General features: G+C 40.4%; 1 protein-coding gene across 2 annotated transcripts; it reads right to left on the bottom strand.

The window, feature by feature from the left end:
* Nucleotides 1–7,749: 7,749 nt before the first annotated feature.
* On the bottom strand, nt 7,750–23,059 carry Sco1 (synthesis of cytochrome C oxidase 1). Of its 2 annotated transcripts, none has more exons than XM_070026957.1 (6): nt 22,763–23,059; nt 20,429–20,519; nt 17,376–17,573; nt 16,616–16,708; nt 14,744–14,859; nt 7,750–10,814 (listed from the first exon to the last, which is right to left on the bottom strand). In XM_070026957.1, the coding sequence occupies exons 1-6, from the start codon at nt 23,036–23,038 to the stop codon at nt 10,680–10,682; spliced, it is 909 nt and encodes a 302-aa protein (XP_069883058.1). In that variant the 5' UTR covers nt 23,039–23,059; the 3' UTR covers nt 7,750–10,679. The 2 variants fall into 2 exon arrangements, with proteins under 2 accessions (XP_069883058.1, XP_069883059.1); XM_070026958.1 differs by having other exon boundaries at nt 17,469–17,573.
* Between the last annotated feature and the right edge of the window lie 27 nt (nt 23,060–23,086).

Raw genomic sequence — 23,086 nt, 5'->3', positions numbered from 1 at the left:
GGCTGACCCATTGTAACAATAAGATGTACAAGACACCATATTGAAAACAAACTTTACAACTTTGTGGGGAGGGAGGAAGGAGTTGGGAAGGTGGGGCAGGAAGGGATGGTAGGGGGAAAATAAGGGAAAGGTAACAATGCTCGATAGGAAATGTACTCATTACCTTATCATGTAACTGTAACCCCTCTGTACAGAATCTTTACAATAAAAAAAATATTTAAAAAAAGAAAAAACCTCAGGGACAGCATCCAGGCCCTGAGGTCAAGCCCTAGTACTGATTACCTCCCATAAAAAGAAAAGAAAGGAATGAAAGGAAAGGAAGGGAGAAGGAAGGAAGGAAGGAAGGAAGAAAGGGCATGCTACTAGCTAGCAGTCCGGTCAGAGTCATCTGCAGTCATACGTGTCAGAGCTGTACTATGAATTACCTTGTTAACTGCATTAGAAGAGATCAGGAGATGGATGGTTCAGGAAATGTAACAGGAGCTAGGATCCTCCCACAGTTAATCAGAGGAAACTTTGGAAATGTCAAACCTTAATCTGTGAGAGACAGCTGGTGCTGAGAAGGGAACAGGTAAGGGACACGATTCCACATGCTGGAAAGGAATGGGCAAAGGAGGTGCTATCCTTTGAGTTATGTAGCAAAGGGAGATGACAGCTACTGTCACAAGTCTGCATTGGGCTCTGCTGATTGATGGTGCTCGTGTGGTCAGGGGCTTGGAGCCTGGTGACTGAAGCAGGGAGGAATGCTTTGAGTAGGGCGGAGGAAACCAATTCCAAAGGAGGCTGTGAGAAGGCAGGCCTGGTCCAGGGCCTTGCCAGCAGATTTGGGGGCAGGAATTAGAAGTAATGGATGAATCTGAACAATGCCATGGAGAATGAAGCAGGTAATTCAGTCTTCTGGTTATATTTGGGGAAGAGAGAGATCAAAGGTCACTGTCAAGTCACCAAAGGTCTGAAAGAGAGAGAAAATGGTTATGTGACAAGAGAAACTGAAGGAAAGGTGGCCCATTTTGGAATGTGAGGGTAGATTAAGATTTAAACTATAAACCTTAATTGGAAAGATAACATGAATTGTTTATTCAAAGCAGTGTTTTGGGGTTTTTTTTGTTTTGTTTTGTTTTGTTTTTCCAAACTGGCCATGCCTAATCATTACTTGAGGAGCTGTTAAAGAGAAAAAGCTTTGTAAAGCCACTAGAAGAGTGGACTTGATGTGGAAGAAAAGAATTGGAGGCAACCGATGGAACAACAAACTTAAGAATAAACATAATACGTATATGCAAAGGCTGAAAGTATTGCTGAAATACATAAAATTGAGTGTTCCTTGGTATTGGAAGGGATGGTTCAATATCTTGATATCAATTATCCAAAGTTTATATAAATTTAAAACAACCCTTGCTCCTCCACCTCCTGAGCAAAGGAATACACAGACAGTCATGAAGGGAATTTGTACAAGCCTGTGGAAGCTGGGCATCAGTGGTTCACCCTTATAATCCTATCTATCTCAGGCTGAGATCTGAGGATTGCAATTTGAAGCCAGCCTGGGCAGGAAAGTCAATGAAACTCTCATTTCCAGTTAGCCACCATAAAGCCAGAAGTAGACCCGTGTGTGTGACTCAAGTGGTACAGTACTACCTTGAGCAAAAAAGCTCAGGGACAGTGCCCAGAGGGCTTGAGTTCAAGCCCCAGGTCCAGCTGGGGATAAAAAAAAAAATGTCTATGGTAATACACATGGAGGTTTGTGCATAGTGTTAGGTCTTCCCTGGGGGAACACGCTTTCCCCCTTCCTCTTCACCAGCCTGAAACCAGCAATTACCTGACTGACAATCACCAGACCAAGTCAGCAAAGCATCCAGGCTCTGAGGTCATTTCCTCATCTGCTGAGGTATTTTCTGAACCACCCTGGACATGCCTCTCTCAGACAGTGAGAGGCTCTCCAGGTATTACTTCTACATCCGCCCTGGTGCCATCTCCCATCTTTATATAATCTGGTCCAGCACAAGTTCCCTTCTCTCTTTCTCTCCTTCCTTCCCCTCTATCTCGCATGCCTCCATCTCTTGGGAACCCACAGTTTGCTCTTCCCTTCAATAAACTCTTTTTCTGCCTGAACCATGTGACAGTTTCCCTTCCAGTGAACCTTACATATATGTAGAGGGCAGTATATCAAGCCAGCAGAGCAAAGATGGACTTCTTCGAAAGGAGGGATGGGACGATCAGATGGCCATTTGGGAAAAGATAAACAGAGACCCGCTTTATCTCACACCACACGTCAGGCTAAATAATAAATATATCAGATCCAAATATAAAGCAATTGAACCAAGTCCTAAAGATGAGTGAATTCAGGTCAAATTTCTGCTGCTATGGCTCTGAATCCTGAGCAGATAAATTCTGGAAGAGCTGCTGTCATGTCCAGGAGGAGCAAGTACAGTGGTTTCTTTTCTACCCAGCAAGAGAGAGGAAGAAGGAACTCTTAACTCTTCATACTCTCCCAGAGATCTAGCCCTTGGGGGCTATACTGGGGTTAACCTGACACCCTGATTTTCTTTCTCTATCTCTCCTGGGATCATCTCTGTCAGGACCCCCCTAAATGTTACCAATACAAGCTACCCTTCTCTCATGGGGGATTCCGAGACACTGAATCAGGCAAGTTTAATTACCATGTTTTCTAATTTCTCTATGCATTTCTCCATCATTCATGGCTAGCGGTTACCTAGTATTAATAGGGTTGAATCTTGGGATTCTTGCATCTTTATGATTCTCATATGAACAGCCTTCCTATGCTTTTTCCTTTTGAGGCAAGATTTTTCTATTTTAAGAACTTTCCAATGTCAAAGATTTTGGTAAGCTCTTGGTTATTTTGTTATGACATTCCTCCCATTTATTCCTGATATCCTTTGAGCCTTACAGCAATTGCAGGGGCTAGCCAGAGCAGGTGGAATTATCCCCCACTTAATTGATGGGGAAACTGACTCATCAGAGAGTCCTTGGCCAGGGTGCAGTGGCTGCAGGAAGAATTAGGTTCCTTTCTCTAAGTGTGGTATGTGGTGCTGTCCCACTGCTCTAACAGGAAGTCAGCCTTGATGGCAGCTTTGGGGATTGTGGGAGAAATAAAAAGTTTCCCTGTACAAATTAAAATTTCTTAAATATTTGAGTCTAAGTTTCCTGTTCTGTAATAAATAAATAAATAAATAAATAGAGGAAGTTGAGCTACATGGCTTGGTGAGTTCTCCTTCTAATCTTATTATCTTCTGATCTGGTCACTGACACCCAAAGAGAGATATGATACTTTGGGGCATTCATTGTCTTTATCCTTAAGGTCTATATATGTATTAAAGGTGGGAGCAGGGTGGGGTGGCTAGGTTATTCGGTCCCAGGTATGACATTCTCTAGGATGAATGCTTATGCCAGCTACTCATCAGGGTCATTTCTCCCCTAGACTTTGTCAGATTGTGAATGAAGGGCTTGAGTCTCAACAAGCTTCTCTCCAGTGAAAAGCAACCAGTCACACAGAACTATAAAAAGCCCAAGCCCCTCACTTTCCTGGCTGGGGAGATCAAGGTAGCTACCAGGACTTCCTTTTGGTAGGGAGCTGTAAACCATGAGCCATGAGAGATGTAAAAGCAACCTAAAATGGAAGAAAAGCTCACAGGGTCTAAGGAGAAAACCTCATGCACTTTCCAAGTTACAAGTAACCAGCCTTTGTGGCCACGGACATCATAAAATCTCACCAAAACAAAAGATGTGTTTTTTTCTTTTTTGAGTACTCAACTGACTAAGGATTCATGATAGGTGCATGGGTGGCTAGCAAATACATGTAAACCAGCAGGTCTTTAACTTACCTACTCAAGCCAGTAAAAATCTAATTCAGTAAACTTCCCCCAGCCTTAGGACATGGACTCTGCCCCAGGAGCTGGTCTTGAGGGACTGGGTACCCTTGCACCTTTTATCCTTGCAGCCAGCTTGGAATCCAGGGAGGGCATCAAGGATGCTTACTGTAACAAGTCTCTACCTGATGAGACAAAGGACTCTTGGACCACATGACACCACCCATGACACCACTTCTGACCCTGTCTGTGGCTTGGGACTGTCTTAATCATACATACTTACACTCCCTGTCCCCAATTCTCCCTATTTAACTGAAGTCTGTACCCAGGAAGAGAAATGAAGATGCTCTGAAGTGCTGCTTTCCTATGGCCGATGCCACATATTCTCCTTTCTCTGCCATATTTCTTTGCTAATAAACTTCCTTACCACTGTTGCTATGCTTTTATCTTGCCTGAATTCTTCTCTTTCTGGATGCAAGGACCCAGGATGATTAGCTTCACTGACTTTGTGGTAACATCACAGCCCCTGCAGACAGCATTAGTGGATTGCAGCTCACATCTAAGCTTAGTCAGAGCTTCATAATCTCACTTAGCTCTGTATTTTCAGAAGCAATTAAAACTTGATTAAAGTCAAGACAGGGATAAACTGTTTTCCTGGGATATGACTATTTTTTCTAATAGTGCCCTTTACTCTCTTCTTTTTTCTCTCTCTCTCCCTTTTTCTTTTCTTTTCCTTTATCTTTCTCCTCCTCCTCCTTCCTCTTCTCTCTCCACCCATTCCCAGTCTCTTCCTTTGCAGGATATTAGGGACTGAACTCAAACATGCTTGTTAGGTAAGCCCTCTACCATTTGATCCATGCCTCTTATTATGAATACAATATATGTTCATTTAGTCAGTTTAAGAAAATAGTTGAACAAAAAAAATTAAATTCACATATTACCATTGTAAATGACTAAGGTTTTGGTGTCTATTTTGTGTATAGGCAAACATAAGCTTAGACTTTTGCATTTTATTCATTCAGGGTATATAGTGACTTTGTTTTTCCATATTGTTAAGTAGTATTTAACAGCTCCATTTTAAGAATCTCATGGCCTATTGATCCATTCTAGCTGGCCACATAGGTTGTTCTGAATTATATACTTTTTATAGTCTACTATTATTAAAAAATGTTCCAGGAAACATCTTTATACCTACTTGTGGTTCCTTCTGTGAATAAATGCATAAAGGCTAGACTTGGTTTGCTTTATCTATATATCTATATCTATCTATCTATCTATGGCAAGCGCTGCTACACTTTCTCTACCTGTTCTGTGTGGAGGTGTTTCTTCATTGGTTCATCCTTAATGGGTAAGGTTTTTTGTTGTTTTTAATTTATAGTGTTTTGTGAACCTGAGATAAGAATTCTATTGCTTAAATTTGTACTTTCGATCACTAGTAATGTTGTTTTCCAATGGCTATTATCTGATATTTTTCATTTTGAATTGCTTATTCATTTTCTTAGTCTGTTCATCTTTATTTCCTTATAGATCCATAAATATTCCCTATTTGTGTGACTGTTACATGTTTATCAAGCCTTCATGACTTTATGCGTTCTGTGGTATCATATTCACAATAGCTGTCACTTTTATGTGGCACATGGACTTGAACTCAGGTTACTTGCTGGGCAAGCATTCTACCATTTGATCCTTGCCTCAGACTATTTTTCTGTAGTTATTTTTCAAGTAGAGTCTCACTTTTTGGCCAGGGCTAGCATGGACCATGATTCCATTTACACCTTCTGTGTAGCTCTATTACATCTAGCCTATTGATTGAAATGAGGTTTTTCCAGGCTGGCCTTAAACTAGTCTCTCCCAATCACTGCCTCCAAAGGTGAGCTATTGAACTTGACCTAATGATCTTCAAGAAAGGAGATGGGAATATTTTATCGAAGACCAATAATTCCAGGCTTAGAGATGTGAGTATAGGGCTGGAGGTGAAGATGTGGGAAACCATCTAAAACCAACATAGGGCAGGTTGAAGTGGAATAGGGATCTTGAAGGGATAAAATACACTAGAATCAACCATCACTGATCAAATGCACCTGTTACACAACCCCAGTAAGCCAGCCCCAAATCACCACCCTCATCAAGATAAAAAATAAGAGCTGTCATCACTCTCTGAGCACATGCTGGTATTACTCTAGGTGGTCTCATCTGATCCCTACACCACCCCTCTGTGAGCAGTACTGTCAGCATTCCAAGATCATGGGTGAGAAAAGTGGGGCTTACAGAGGTTAACTTGGCCAAAGCTGTCAGGAACAAAACTGGTCTCAGAGTAATGGGTTCCTGAAAACAGCACAACTGAGAGTGAAGGCTCTGAGGACACTGTACACCCTCCACTAAGGGGAGGAGAAGCCCACACACAACTGGTAAGGAAGCAGTGGTCGTTGATGTGAGAACCCAAGATCCTGCCATCTCTGATGATTAGTTTGGTGCTCAGCATCTATAATCATTCAAGAGAAGGTTTGATGTGTAGCCAGTAACACCACTATCATTTAACTATAGGTCGCTATATGGACAAAATTTTCTACTAAACTGCTATTTTCTTTAGTTAACTTACTACCTACCTTTGGTGAGAGCAGGGTAACTACTGTGGGCAACCTTCAATATTTACAAACTCAGTAATAAAAGCTGAGCAGTCTGTCCACAACCCAGTGGACTCTGAACACATTCTCTGGGGAGAAACATCCAATACAAAACAGCAGTTACCTTTGAGGGGACAAAGGCAGGGGGCAAGAGACTTACACTTGCTCTGTCAGGTCTAATTAGTTTTTAAAGAAAGACCTCACAAATTTCTGATAAAATGATTAATTTAAAAATGATGGATATTAAGCTGGGCGCCAGAGGTTCATGACTGTAATCCTAGCTAACTCAAGAGGCTGAAATCTGAGGATCACAGATTGAAGCCAGACCAGTATGAGCAGGAGCTTGGGGCTCTTTACCTCTAATAAACCACCAGAAAATTGGAAGTGGTTCTGTGGCTCAAAGCACTAGCCTTGAGCCAAAAAACTCAAGGACAGCATGCAGGCAGAGGTCAAGCCCCACAACAAAGAAAGAAAGAGAAGGAAGGAAGGAAGGAAGGAAGGAAGGAAGGAAGGAAGGAAGGAAGGAAGGAAGGAAGGAAGGAAGGAAGGAAGGAAGGAAGGAAGGAAGGAAGGAAGGAAGGAAGGAAGGAAGGAAGGAAGGAAGGAAGGAAGGAAGGAAGGAAGGAAGGAAGGAAGGGAAGGAAGGAAGGAAGGAAGGAAATTGTGAAAGATGCATCCAAGTATTTTTCTTAGCAGTAGATTAAGGACTTAATGCATTTTCTTCCTTTAACTTCCCTACATATCCAAAACTTTCTCTATTAAGGATCTGGCATAATTATGAGAAAGAACCCTAAAATGAATTTTAAAGGTAAACAGAACCTAACAGGCTCCTAAGACATGGCTAAACAGGTTATTACTTGCATCTCATTAGTAACAGGAGCAAAAAGCTGTATCATCAGAACAATGTGGCTCATAATACTTATGTAAAGAATAAACCAAATGGAGAATGTATCCATAAATGAAGAACGTTTGCGTGACTTTTTAAAAAAATCAACTGTATACTCACAAACACATACAAACATTGTGCTATAAATAAAAAAAGAAACCACTAGTTGAGTGCTGGTGGCTCATGCCTGTAATCCTATCTGCTTAGGAAGCTGAGATCTGAAGATCAAGGTTCGAAGCTTAGCCCAGGCAGGGAAGTCCCTGAGATTCTTATCTTCAATCCACCACTCAAAAACCCAAAGTGGAGCTGTGGCCCAAAGTGGTAGTGTCAGCCTTGAACAAAAGCTCAGGGACAGCACCCAGGCCTGGAATTCAAGCCCCATGTGTGTCAAGAAAAATAAACCAAACAAAGCACAGAGTACGGTGGAAACTTTCATTTTAACTTTATACTTAAAAAACAAAAGAGGTATTTAAGTTTCTTCAGTAGGTGCATTTACACTTTTAAATTTCATTTAAGGCTTTTCATTGGCCTCCTAAAATGATAATTAACCTTCTAACTCATATGGGCGTGTACCGGTATTTAGAAAATCTCAGCTCTTAGACACACTGTATCAGCTGCCCTGTGGACAGCCATGTGGACAAGTCCTTTCATGCCTACTGCATTGACAGGATTCTTACAATTTTCAAATAAACAAACATCACTTCTTAAAATATTAGTTCCACTGGTGGGCCCAAATATCCTAGACTACTGAAAAGATCCTGAAGTCAGGCTCAGTTGAAAGGAAGCCTTAAACCTTGATTCCCTGAGAGGTACCACATGGAAGCCAAGGCTCTGGTTAGATTCACCCGGTCACCACAGAGATTGCATTATCATTGCACCAAGCAGGGACCAGCTCCAGAGCAGAAAGTCAGACCCTGGCTTTTCAACTTAATATTATCTAGGAGTGTTCCCTCGTGCACAAAGAGGGGGATAATTCCCGAGATCCCTGCTCTGCTTCTAGCCTTTAAACCTAACACTGGAATGAAAAGCAAATGGAAAGGTTTCTCCCAAAGCTGCTGCTCCTTTTCTGGATCATTACACAAGCGGACTTGCAACAGCTGAGAATGAGGACTACAGCTAATCTGAGAGCAAGCTTGTGTGCAGTGATCCACACAAATGTCTGGTGGCTTAAAACAGACCACCTTTTAAAATGTTTGGCACTTCAGATCCTCAGTATTATTTTTGTTACAGGAGACTAGTCTTTTATAGCAAGTTCTTCACTTTAAATCATTTCAAACCAACTATTTGTGGACAACATCTAGCAGTTATTCATCAAGGAATGAGTTGTTATAGGGGTTTCGTCAAGGAATGAGTTGTTATGGGGGTTTTCTAGGGCTCTTTGAATAAAATACCAGGCAAAGCATTCGAAGTCCAAAGCCAAGGCGGCAGCAGGGCTGGCTCCTCCTGGACCCCTGAGAGTCATGGTGATATTTTCTGTCTTTTAAGGACAGCAGTCAAACAGACTTAGGGATAGTCTACCCTAATGATATTTTCATTTAACCTCTTTGCCTTGCATGCATGAGGCCCTAGGTTCGATTCCTCAGCACCACATAAGCAGAAAATAGTCATATTTTGAAGTAACTGGGACTTGGACATATGGAGTGTGAAGGACATGATTCAGTTTTTAATGGCTATAGTTACCTTTCTTTCACTCATGTAAGTATATTTCTTACAGATGGTTGCCAATAGCTCATGTCTGTAATCTTAGCTACTTTGGAGGCTGAGATCCAGAGGGTGACAGTTCAATTCAGCTTGGGCAGAAATGTCTAAGAGACTCCATCTTTAAAAACAAAAAAACCTTGTAAAAGCAGTGCTAGAGGTGTGGCTCAAGAGTACCAGCTGAACAAGCATGAGGTCCTGTAGTACCAGCAAAACCAAAATTTTAAAAAAAATTAAATGTAAAGCTTAGGAGCTAATGCTGACTTTATGAGAATGTAAAAACCAAAACATAGGCCTGCACCATGTACATGTAAAAATAAATCTATGCTGGCGCCAGTGGCTCATGAATGTAAGCCTAGCTACTCAGGAGGCTGAGATCTGAGGATCACAGTTCAAAGCCAGCCCGTGCAGGAAAGTCCGTGAAACTCTTATCTCTAATAAACTACCAGAAAACCGGAAGTGGCGCTGTAGAGTGGTAGAGTGGTAGCCTTGAGCTGAAGAGCTGAGGGACAGCGCCCAGGCCCAGAGTTCAAGCCCCACGACCGACAAAAAAATAATTAAAACTTAAATAAATAAATAAATAGATCTACTTCCCACCTAGGTGGCAATTTAGGATTTATTAAAAGACATTCAGAGAACTTGGCCCTAGTGACAGTCAAGTCACTAGGCAAGAAAAATGTAAAAGCCAAGATTCACTACACCACTCAACGGTCATTTTCTTGAACAGCTGACATACCAAGTGATTATTCTGCCATGAAATGATGTTTCTAGGCCTGTCTATTAGGACTCTGCACCCTTCTCCAAGCTTGTTGAGGCCAGCTCTGGTCAGAGACTCTGCATTTTCACAAGCACCAACCTACCCTACACAGTCTGCAGATCTCAGCCTCAGCTCTGATGACAGGCTTGCTCTACACCCAGCAAAACTGAACACACCTTCATTTTATATGCAGTGCAATGTTATATGCAGAAAAACCATTCTTTGTCACACTGATGATCAATACCCTTTTTTGTCTGGTCTATAATTAAAAATCTGAAAATCATTTATCTATTTAAAATAAACCCAAAAGACTCCTATAGGAATCAAATTAACAGTTATCTACAAGCAACACATTTTCCCCTCTTCACTAGTTAAATCAGTATCTACTGATGGGGAGATGAAATGTGACAATGATATTCATTAACAAGACTAACCTTTTCCTTTTAAGTACAAAGACTGACTTTGAATGGCAGATAGCTAATCTTGACTGCCTGCCATCAAGCACTGAAGGTAAGCAAAGCAAGAGCACTATGGAAATTATATTCTTCTATAAAGATCAGCCACACAACCTGTGTGACTTTAGTCCAAGACAATGGAGAAGCAGCCTGTGAGGGCCTTGCTCCTTGGCCATACACCAGCATGCTTCTCTCTGTTAATTCTGTGGTCTTTTCTCTACTGGCTCCATTTAACCTGGTCTTCCTGGCTCAGGGTAGCTATTTGGCTGGACTGTAATGATTACAGTTCCAAAAGTGCTAATTGAGTCCAAGGGAAACATGCAGCTAACAGACATGTTCTCCTGGTACGAAGGTCTTTCAGTAGGTTGCATATAGATATATATGCTTTAATAGCAGACGATGCTTTGGTCTTCTTTAGCCAGAGAATCCTGGCTGTGGCTATCTCTTTTTCATGTGGGTCCTCATGTGTGCAGCAATTGCACCTGCTATTTCTGCATTTTTCTTGTTCTGGCCAAAATAATCTAGAAATTCGCCATCTGGTCCAATCAAGTACATTATTATTGTATGATCCACCTGCAAAGAGAAGGGAGGAGTATGTGACATAAGGGTTATTGAAGTGAGCCAATGAATACATAAACAGGGTAAGTTTCACATTCATGCGTAGCCATTGTAGCATCTATTATTTATGCAATGGGCTTCTAAGTCTATTACAGGAAATGAACACCTATGGACATCCAAACTCTATGTTGCACTGATGACTATTGCTTAAAATGTCAGTTACAACTTGGTTTGTTTGGTTCAATCCTTAAATATACTCACCCACAGAGCTGCTGAGAGAACAGCCCCCTTAATGGTTGCTACAGGCTTTCATAATGTGTTCAATGCTTGATAAGGCTGGTTTGGAAATACTTTAGATTTTTGAGGGAAACTGTCACATCTGAGCCCTTTTCTACATTATAGAGATGCCAACTGAAATCGAAAGTGTTGAAAAAAATTAATTTCCATAGTAAGTTCTCAGGTAAGCTTATATGTTTTTAGAAAGAACTGGTTCTCATTCATTACTATCTAAATTGAGCACATGATGTTTTATGAGAAGCCAGGAAATTAATAGTTTTAATTATGTAATCTACAAATCTTAATACAATATTTAATGCCTACATTAGTAGTTCAAACGAAAACTGGAAGATGTGTTTTTGTCCTTTAATTAATTTTTATATGTTGCACTGACAACCAATCCTACTGGAAGCACACTGGAAACTCCTCAGTGGCCAGGAATGCCATACTTTGAATTCTCTTCAATTTATCAATTCATCTATTCCCCTGACCAAGATCTTAAAGTGTTCCCAGCTCCAACTTAAGTTTAGTCATTAATCTTTTTAGTTAGCTACTTCCAAAAAAACACCTAGCTTTAAGAGACAAGATTTAGCATTTTAAGCCCTTGGCATCTCTTGCAGGCTCAATTGCTATTTGGGAAGACAGGAAGAAAGGCAGGAATGTGATCACACATACCAAACTGGAGACACTCCCCCAAATATGCCCAACACACATTACATGTCTGTGAGGTTACATCATTCATACACACACACACGCGCGCGCGTGTGTGCGTGTGCGTGTGTAGATAGCAGATGGAAAGAACTACTTGTCTGTCCCATAAGGAAAGAATGCTGCTGAGAGCTCAGACAGCTGGTGACTTCATGTATTGTGGAGAATTTACTGCAGGGAGCAGAAAAGGGATGGATGTTTCTCCACAATTTGACAGAGGAATCAGAATTAATTCTCCGGTTCTCCTCCAAGCCATATTTTGCTGCTCACATCTCTTGCCTCCACTTCTCCCTTCCTTTTTCTTTCTCTCTTAAGAAACAGAATTGTAGAGTGTTGGACTCTTTTTCAGAGTAGTCTCAATATAATTTTTTTTCTAGTATCCAATAAAAAGTTCTATCTCTATCAAACTTTTCAGTGGTCACATATTTGGGCTATGGCTATAGCCAATGGATGTACAGAATTCTTATCATATCATATAGAATTCTTTAAAGTTCTAGTAGTTTCTCATCTGGAATGAAACTTGCAATTACTGAAAAGTCCTGTCACATATCATCTCAGCCCTATCCAAACACAACTTTCTGAAGGTTACATAACGACACAGCAAACCTAGCATGTATCTAACTTATCTAATTCAAAGACTTTTCTCACCACCCTGTTTCCATCTTTCCCTACTCCCACTGGAGAAAAGCAAATCAAGTGTTTTAGCATACATGTTTCTTGTCTAAAAAGGTTAACATGCATACTACACTTAAGGGTATCTGGGCTGCCAGTTTCTTGTGAACTCCTCAGAGATACTCTGTATTTACTACTCTTCTAAGTAAGCTATCTACAGATCTCCACTAAGTAACAGAGTATCTTACTTGAATTTTGTTAAAAAATACATCGATCATTGGTGTGTATCAGCATAGACACAGGTAGCTTTTACAAAATGTCTGCTTGGCTTTCAGTCCCTTCTCTTTACTAATAATGCTTCAGGGTCCATCTGTAGGAGGGATTTCCAAAAGTGGAATCTTTAGACCAAAGCCAGCTGACAGACTGCCCTCTGTTAACAACGCATGGGAAGTGCCAGTGGTTTCTGACCTGCTTCCATAGTGCATTTCCTGCTGATGCAATTTTGACAATATATTTTACAATAGATTTTTCAACTAACTAATTGATAAAAATTAGCATCTCACTCAGTCACATTTATTATGAAACTGAGAATTTTCTCCTAGCTTTGAAAGCCATTTATTTGTGTTCTCTTTTGAAAAGCATCTTAATACTTATATTGGATCTGATATGTATAAGAGTGCACAGGTTTTTTTTAAGGAATCTCAAATATATGGCATGCCCAGCTCATGTTATCACACTAAAGATTCCATACAAAAGCTAGTTTATGTTTTGTTGCTGTTGTCTGATACTATGAAAATGTCATTCCATTATGACTCAACATTCGTCTTTAAGGGAACACACCATTCCTTGAAGGCCCTTAAATCTTAGATGTTTTCCATACCATTCTGCACATGAAAATTTGTGGTCTCCCACAATTAATGAAAACCTAAGACACCAAGAGTGTCTCCCCCTATTGGTTCTCTTAGCAAATGTGCAGCAATGAACTCATTGATTATTATATATCAACACAGATAGGGTTTAAGATGTACTCAAGAGGGTCAAAGAAGTATCCATAAGATTTACCTTTTGCATTTAGAATTTTAAGATTAAAAAATTAAAAATTATGGCCTGAATTGCCTAAATGTCAGGTACTAAAGCTGTTTGGTTTGTCTATAACCTTGCTGGCACCTAACTGTCCATGCTGACAAGAGACAGACAACATGAAAAGTGCGAGTTCTTGCTACATTGAGACTACCCAGCAGTGACTACAGAATTGTCAAGGGATAGTTGATAGAACAATCAGACATGACAGCAGCTGGATCCAAATCTCATTCACTGGTGAGCAGTGCTTTAGTTTCAGTAAAACTCTCCTAACACATAGAATGTCTTTAATTTGCTCAGTTTTATCTGTAAAATTTCTTACTGAAAAATATCTTACTGACAGAGTTAGGAGCTATAAAAACAACAGACTAAGGGGTATTAATTTGTGTACACCATTTAGGAAAATTCATTTAAGGCTTGAAGTCAGACCATCCTGACTCCAGTTGGTCAGTTAAGATCAAAACTAGTTACAGGGGCTGGGAAGGTGGCTCAGTGGTAGAGTGCTCGCCTTGCATGCATGAGGCCCTGGGTTTGATTCCTCAGCACCACATAAACAGAAAAAGCCAGACGTGACGCTGTGGCTCAAGTGGTAGAGTGCTAGCCTTGAGCTGAAGAGCTGAAGGACAGCGCCCAAGGGCAGAGTTCAGGCCCCATGACCAGAAAAATAACAACAACCCCCTCCCCCCCCAAAAAAACTAGTTATATTAACTCTGCCTAGAAATACAGAAGAACGAAGTGCCAATGCCTATAACCCTAGCTATTCAGAAATCTGAGACCTGGTGGACCGCAGTCCAAGCCCAGTCTGGGGAGAAAAGTCTCCAATTAGCCAGCAAAAAGCCAGAGTAGAGCTGTGGATCAAGTGGTAGAACTCTAGCATGTGTGAACAGGTAAAGAAGCTTGAGAAAGCCTTTTTCCATGGTTTCCTCTCTTGGCTGGTACAGCAAAGAAGCTGCACGAGGGTCTGTCCACTTTCCTAAAGGATTTCCTTAAGAATTCTTCCTGAAGGAAGATTTTTCTCTTATCCTTTTTTCTCATCATTCAAGTTTCTCAATGCTACGAGGCACCAGACCTGGGAGGCATGATTACTGTGTGGGCTTAATTAGGGCAGAAGGATCAAGATTACTTTTAATTTAGGCATAGCCCATGGGGGAACATAATGTGCTCTTCAAGAATTTGCAGTAATCTCAGGTTTCCTTTCATCTTGGAAGCTGTGTGAGTATTTCGGATCTAGGAGCCAGCCACAAATTACAAATGGAGTGTGTACTTACTATGTAGTCCTCGTCTTCATCCTTGGGTCCAGGGCTATAATACACTCTGTATGCTTTGGCCACTTGATCAATCTCCTTTTTGGTGCCAGTCAAGCCAACAAGCTTGGGAGAAAACTCTAAATTAAAAAAAGAAAACAGTACTTACTAAACACTACGTTGAAAATGAACTATATACAACTTATAGATAGGGATAAGAGGGAAAAACTAGGGAGAGTAAGGGAAGAGGTGACACTGTCCAAAAACAAATGTAATCTTTCCCTGACTTATGCACTTATAATCCCTTGAACATCACTTTTATAATAGCAATAAAAAAATAAAAAATAAAAACAAAAGCAAAAAATGAGAAATAAGCAAACAAAATAACACCTCTACTTAAAAAGTAATAAAGCAGCCATACTTTTACTTCTTTCCTGAATCCCCAAACACTTGATTCAAAAAAAAATTCATATAGAAAAAAATAACAATTCCCCTCAATAATGTATGTCTCATTTTTTTATGGTATCTACCAAGTATCTGTACTGAATTCATTATTGTTACTTAACTAACCTTTATAATTAGTTTTAAAATACATATCGTAGGCCATCCACTGGTGGTTCACACCTGTAATCCTAGCTACTCGAAAGCCTGAGATCTAAAGATCACAGTTTGAAGCCATCTGGGGTAAGAAAAGTCTGTGAGATTCTTATCTCCTGATAACTAGCAAAAAAAGCCAGAAGTGGTAGAGCACCAGGCTTGAGTGAAAAACACTAAGGAACAGCACCTAGGTCCCGAGCAAGCCTTAGTTAAGATACAATGAACTTATATGAGAAGAAAATTCTGATTCACAATTAATATAGCACAGCAAAGTATCTGCATCTTTTTCTTAGTACACAATCTCCACAATCTTAATACAGGTATCATGTTCTACTTGTGTGACAAAAGCTGAATAATAAATATTCATCCTTTCAAATCAGCAATTGTTAATAAACTAAGGACTAGGGTAAGCAACTAGGACTAAAGGTAAATCATTGATATATCATGTATGTACTAATTCTGGAATTTACATAGGTGGAAGTCACTTAAAACAACTGGATTTATCTGGTAACTAAAATGACAACCCAACATTCAATAGTAGCATCTTTTTCCAAATGTACACAACCCAATTTTTGTTCTTTAACTCATTCTAAACTAGAAAATGACTGAAGCAAAGAAAAAGAAGGGGTTTGTCTTTGCTTTTCAGTCTTTGAGGAAGTAATCACAGGTGAAGAAAGACTGGGTTAGTGCACATCCAATATTGTTTTATTTACCAAATTGCAAAATGGCAATATTTTCTTACATACTAACTTAAAAATTTTAAGCACTCAAGATGCAACTAGTAGTGTTTATTTGCTGTTGAAGAATATTAACATAAAGGTTGGCATTTAAGTATAGCTACTCAGAGGTCTCTTCATTTAGAGCTATTATGATTTAATGTGACAAAAAACAATTGGTTAAATAACATGCAAATTACAGACTGTGTATTAGGTCACTTATAAATAGCTGGTTTGTAATGCTTTAGAAAAAACTACTATTTCCAATATTTCTGACAAACTTGCAAATTATAGACATAAATTATGCAGCTGGGTCCATTTGTTCTGTTGATTTCACAAGGTTCTGCAAGGTTGAAATGATTTGTTATCTTTAAAGCTGCAAGGAATGGTACAGAAGGATCATGAGTTCAAGGCCAGCCTAAACTATTCAGCAAGTTCCAGGTCAGCCAGACTGGGATACAGGGTAAGGCCCTGTTACAAAACAACAACAACAACAACAACAACAACAACAACAACAACAACACTTCCCCCTAAAAAGCTGCAAAAACTAAATAGGATATAAAGTATCATTAATAAAACCTACCTTTCACATAATCTGCGATAGCTTCTTTTGTATCCCTTTCTGGGTCAATGGTGATGAAAAGTGGAGTTAAATTTGGCAGAGTTGGAATACTATCTGAAAGAAAGTCCCCATCAGTACATGGTAATACTGGAAGGGAAAAGACAAAGCAAACCAGCAATGACAGGGGAGTGCAGCAAGTGCTATAGCAAAGCATCAGGGTGACACAGGGTCCATGAGATCTAAGCTGAGAGAATGGAGAAGGGGATAGAGGAGCAGTGCCACATGCTGTCTATGCTAGAACCAATCCAATCCAATCTAATACCAGGCTGGCATATAAGTACTGGTATCTATAATATATGCTATGTTTATACTTTCTTCCTTATCCTATTTCAAGGGCAAGATAATACTCTTCATAAGGAGAGAATACCCTCAAACAATTCTGCAAACAATTATTCTAAATGGCACTAATTAAAGACTACGGATCATTCCCAATATCTAAATGTAACCATCAGGCACTGGGGAAAAGGCAATAGGTAGTCTGCAATACAGGAAGGCCCAGGCCATACTGACTCTTTGAAGTGACTAAGCCATCAGAGCAAGCTTCTCCACCAGAGGGTAGGGAGTAAGGCCAGAGAAAGCAACGCAACAAGCTGAACACTGAGATTCATGTTCTTTCAGACTAACAACTTACAACGGTCCCCTGCAACCTAATACCAGAATGTGAAAAACCACATGACATAAAGTAAGCATCAACAGTGTAGAGTAGTGATGCTTTTCTTACCTATTTCATCCACAACTTGAATCATTTTTTCTAGTTCTTCTGGACAGATATCAGGGCAATGAGTGAAACCAAAATAAATCAGTACCCACTGACCCAGGTAATCCTTGTCAGTTTTGGGCTCTCCAGCATGAGTTGTGAGGGAAAATGGTCCCCCAAGTAAAGGCTTTCCAATGCTTCGCTGCCGTTCCTTCTCCAGCTCTTAAAAGAGACACATATACAAACACAGTCATTCTGGCCAGAGCTAATCAAATATTGGCATATGGTAGCACTATACTAAAACTGGAGGAAGGGGAAATAAAATATAGAAATACTCCTAGTTTTCAGGAAGCTAACAAGAATCTTTTCCAAAACCAAGCATAAATAAAACAAAATGCTACGCTACTGAGTAAGTACTATGAAATGGTAAAAATACTTTCCTCTTTAAAAGCAGTTCAGTCGTAAACCATTACAATGTAAGGCTGCTGTGGGGTAGGAAGGAGTCACAGTGGCCTACAGCAGATGCTTGAGTAGGCAGGGGACCCTGAGCCTGACATATTGAGGAGGCAGGGGAAGTGGCAGTAGTGATTGGCCTTAGCTATGTACAGGGTATTGATGAAATAAAGGAAACAGAGATCTTTGGAGAAAGTGTAAGATGAGCTTGTTTTTCAGTAATATGGGGTCTGAATACAGGGCCTTGCATTTTCTAGGTAAGTACTCTACCATTTTGGACATACCCTCAGCTTTCTACTTTAGTTATTTTTTAGGTAAAGTCTCAGCTTTGCCTGGGCTGGCCAAAGAACCATGATTTGCCAGATCTCCACCTCTTAAGGGACTGGGACTGGAGATGTCTATCTTTTTAGGCAGAAGGAAGGAAAAATTCAAATAATATTGGAGACAAAGAAGTCTGCCTGAAGAGTCTCTCACTAACTAAGATGGGTTCTCTGAGTATCAACATAAAGAAAATAATGGATCATAACTCATGGAATATATAAAAAAAGCTATGAGTCCATACTGAAATAAATTCAGAGACTGATGGGAAATAGGACATGCAAATATACAAAACTAAATACATACTTGTAATCATAACTTTTCAAGAAGCCTAATAGACATCATACTCAAATGACCACATTATCAGTAATGGGACAAGATGAACCCAAGAGGCACCTGACTCTATGCAATAATGGGCTGCAGCATTCTTTCTGTGATATTCCTGCCAAAATGTTGCACCAGGAAACATCAGACAAACCCTAACTAGGGGACACTTTATGAAATAACTAGCCTGTAATCTTCAAAGATGTCAAGGTCATAAAAGCCATGGCAAGATCATGAAATTCCTGTAAAGCTTGAGAGATAGGTACAAACTGAATTGAGGAGACCAGAGTCAACTAGGAATGTGTGGCTATGAACTGGCCTCCATTGCTAAAGAATCAAGTGAGTAGTCTGATTCTGATAGATATATCTGTGCTTGTAGGAAACATACAATATAAAGCATTTGGAGATGATGAAGGATCATGTCAGCAAATATTCAAGTAATTTAGAACACTTTTAAGATTGTTTCGCTGTAAATTTTTTTTTTTTTGGGGGGGGGGATGGGGTCCGGTCGTGGGCCTGGGCGCTGTCCCTCAGCTCTTCAGCTCAAGGCTAGCGTACTACCACTTGAGCCACAGCACTACTTCAGGCTTTTTTTTCTGCTTATGTGGTGCTGAGGAATCGAACCCAGGGTCTCATGCACATAAGGCAAGCGCTCTACCACTGAGCCACCTTCCCAGCTCTGTATTTTCTATCTAAAACAAATATTAATATAGGTAAAATTCAAAGAAGTTGCTTATTTTAGAACTGTCAGAAGCTAGTGCATTTCCTAACTTTTCAACTTCTGAAAATCTACTTTCTTATGCAACTAAAAGAATTCAGTAAGTGTAACATTATACCAATAAAATTATAATTGTTATACAACTGTTATTCAAGAGTCATCTACCTATACTATATTTATATACAACTCATATTGTCCTATGAATTCTCACACCCAGATGCATATATTTTCCTTTATCTAAGAACAGTATCAGATTTAAAATAGTATGTTTAAGATTTACTGGAAACTTCTAAACCAAATCTTAAAAACTTTTGAATAGTCACTACAATGTTTCAGGATGCTACATCAGATCAGTATGCTGGCCCTCTGTCATTCAGGTTTATAGGATCTACTTACACTAAGATCCACGATTCAGGCAGTCTTCACAAATCCCAAGGGGAGAGAGGCTGTCCCTTGGTACTAACCTGAGATTTTCCCACTGGACTGGCAGAAACTTATGTAGAAAAACTCTGTATTTGTCTGTTCCCTGTCACCTGCACCTCTAGGACTGGGCTAAATTTTATTAATCTTTGCATTCTCTGGACCTCATACTGCCACATTCAAATCTGTTCATGTCTTTAAAGACTTACAGCTTAACAAAATTTAAGTATATATCTAGATCTAGGAAAAGTAAAGTGTCAATGGAACATGTGAAATTGAAAAAAAAAAACCTTTAGTTTTTAGTAGATAGTTTTGTGCTTCTCCCTACTCAGTTTCTAATTATGTATCCACAGCTACACAGATACCCTTTTATCCATTTTATTAGCATATACTGACTGTGAAAAGTAATAGGTTTCACTGTGAGATTTTCATATTTGTATATTCACCCTTTCCATTACCCAGTCTTATCTTCTCTCCTTCCCCCTTGTCCTTTTCCACATCTTAACAATTCCCCTCAATTCTACTTATTAGGGAAATCACTAGCTATTTATCTTTCCCAGTCTTGGCTTACTTTGCTTCACATGATAACTCCGTTTCACCCATTTTTCTTCAAATAACATTAATTTCAGTCTCCCATGTGGTTAAAATTTGATATATATGAAATGATTATATAAAATGTTAATGTAAGGGAAACTGGGTAAAAGATACTGACAATCTTCTATGTCATCTCTGCAAATTTTTAAAAAATCTTATACAAAGAAAAAAAGATGTCAGTCTATAGTCAGGAAATATTTTATTCAGATCTAGCAAGATATGTACCAGATGTAACCACATATGCACTTACTCTCTGTCTTTTCTTTTTTGAAGTACTTCATTCCAGCCAATAATGCTCCTCCAACAGCAAAAGTGAATGCTAAAGACTTCCAAGAAACAGGCTACTGGGGCAGAGATTTCAAAAATAAAATATTAGAAATAAACATTTAACCATGCTAAATATTGCAGGAATTTTTAATATACAGGTACACAGGCCATGATCTTGTTAAATATGAAAAATGCTTCTGTTTATTGCTAAATAAGAAAATGCTGACAGCGGATATGGTTCTATCTGAGCTCTACAGACAGTTACAAAGACACTCATTTCCAGAGGAAATTTCCCCACATTAGTTTCTGTTCCTTCAGAAAATCAACCAAAAGAAAGGCAAGTATTATGACTGTCACTATGTGTGAACCTAACTACAATGACGATTTAAAAAATAATTACTGGGCACCAATGATTCACACATGTAATCCTAGCTTCTCAGGAGGCTGAGATCTAAGAATCACGGTTCAAAACCAGTCTGGGCAGGAAAGTCTGTGAGACTCTTATCTCCAATGAAACACCAGAAAACCAGAAGTGGCGCTGTGGCTCATGTGGTGGTAGAGTGCTTGCCTTGAGCTGAAGAGCTCAGAGACAGCGCCTAGGCACAGATTTCAAGCCCCAGGACAGACCAAAATAAAAAACAAAAAACAATTATTACCAGCATGTGTTGATATCAGGTATATAAATAAGCCATAAAATGTGGTCAATGCCCAGAATAGCCAATGTAATAGGAAGTATGTCTAGAAGTGGGCTCCCCCCTCCCATGATTGTTTTACTGGGGGGGGGGGGAGGGGGAGAGTTGAAGGTAGGACTTCTAACTTGCAAGATGGAGTCTCAAACACTTGAACCCTGTCAAACACTTAAACCCTGCCCCCAGATCTTTTTCAATTCTATTTTTCAGGTAGCCTGGTGGTTTTTTCCTTGGTCTCATCTAAGCTATCCTCACACCTATGGCATCTCCACTTAGCTGGGATGACAGATGCTTATCATGGACCGTTTGCTAAGATTAGGGTCTCCATAATTTTTTGCTCTAGGTAGCTTGGGAGACTGAAAAGTCTCCCAAGTAGCTGGGATGGCAGCCTTATGCCACTGCCTGACCTAAAAGTGAGGCTTCTTACAAATTGCATAAGTTTTACTTCACTGCATTTTCAAGTCCTAAGGCAGGTAAGACCTAGCTCATTAACCTTATCCTAGCTCAGAGAACTCAATTACCTATCACTACAGTAATGGCTCTAAATTCTTTTGTAGGAGTACTAGAACCAGAGAACAGACAAGAAAAAGGCAAACAACCTGCAACTACTATCTACTTTTTGTTTCAATTTCAAGGTATACATGGGAGATTCAAATGACGGAAATTCTAAGTAATGACTCTTTAATCATAGTAAAGTTAAGGCAGGGACCCTTAAGAAAACAAGAACAGAAAACCTGGCACAAGTTAACATCCAAACCTACTTATCTAATCCATGTGGAGAAGCAGTAGGTTCTAAAGCTTCCTTGAGGATTGGGAGAGAAAGCAAACCCGGAAACATGGACCTGATTCCAGGGACGGATGAGAAGTTCCTTCAAGTCCCAGTTTCCAAGCAAAAAATCACAAGCCCTTTGAGAGCTACTCATTCGTGAAAAGCATTTCGGGGTGTCTCATAGAAAGGAGAGTCTCAGAAGGTGAAAGGTGTGGCAAGGATTTTAATGAAGAGGATCGGAGTCAGAAGAAATAGAAACATTTCCTCGCTTGATGCAGGATATGGGAATTCAAGACTCGAAATTGCTATCCCTGACTGTAGTTGTTTTAAGTTTTTGAGCAGAGAAAATACACAAGGTCATATCTAGCAACCCCTAGTGCTTAGGACAAAGGTTTTTTTTAGGGGGAGGCGAGCCCAGTCAGGCTCAACCTAAGATACCTTAACCTTCAGGACCTCCTTTTGTCAGATATGCCTTTCATTCCTTCTGTCTTTCCGTCATTCGGGAATGTTTCCCAGAGGTGGTTTTTTTTTTTTAATTATCTTTTTACTATTTCAAAAGAGAAGGCAAGTTTGTAAAACCCCTCCAATGTCTCAGTTCTTAACACCCAAGAGTAGGTGTGGCGGGAGCTGGACTGATTCCCCCCGCCCCCACCAGTTAAAGTCTGGGTCTGATCTTTTTGATATGAGATTTATAAAAAATAAACCTCATCTCCTGTCTCGTGGATCCCATCTGGCCCACCACGACCCAGGTAGGCAGGCCAGGAGTTCTCGCGTTTGAAGACAAAATGGGAAGGATATGCCAACCGGACTGCGTGACCAGGGCGCCCCGGGGAAACACTCACCCCGGGGAAACACTCACCCCGGGCTTGGAGGGACGTGTCGGGTCCCTGCGGTCCCCCGGCTCCCGCCCCGGGGAGGTCGGGGGCGGCGGCAGGCGGGTGCCGAAGGGCCTGCTTCCCAGGGTACCACCGGGCCGCGCGGAGGCTCGCCGCCCCTCTCCCAGCCGCGGGCGGCACTGGCTCATCCAGAGTCTCCCGGGCCTCGCTGCCAGACCCCAAAGCCCACATCTGCTCTGCCAAAGCTGGACCCCGGGAGGCCACATCATGCGGCCGGCTGCTAAAGCCAGCCCCGCCATGAGCCGAAGCGGAGGAACCCGCGTCTCCTTTGACCCGCCCCGCCACTT

The sequence above is a fragment of the Dipodomys merriami genome, unplaced genomic scaffold (assembly GCF_024711535.1).
Source record: "Dipodomys merriami isolate MVZ:Mamm:240054 unplaced genomic scaffold, mDipMer1.0.p SCAF_19, whole genome shotgun sequence".
In the NCBI taxonomy this organism is placed as follows: Eukaryota; Metazoa; Chordata; class Mammalia; order Rodentia; family Heteromyidae; genus Dipodomys; species Dipodomys merriami.
The sequence above is the reverse complement of the archived record's forward strand: the minus strand, read 5'-3'. Positions and strand labels throughout refer to the sequence as shown.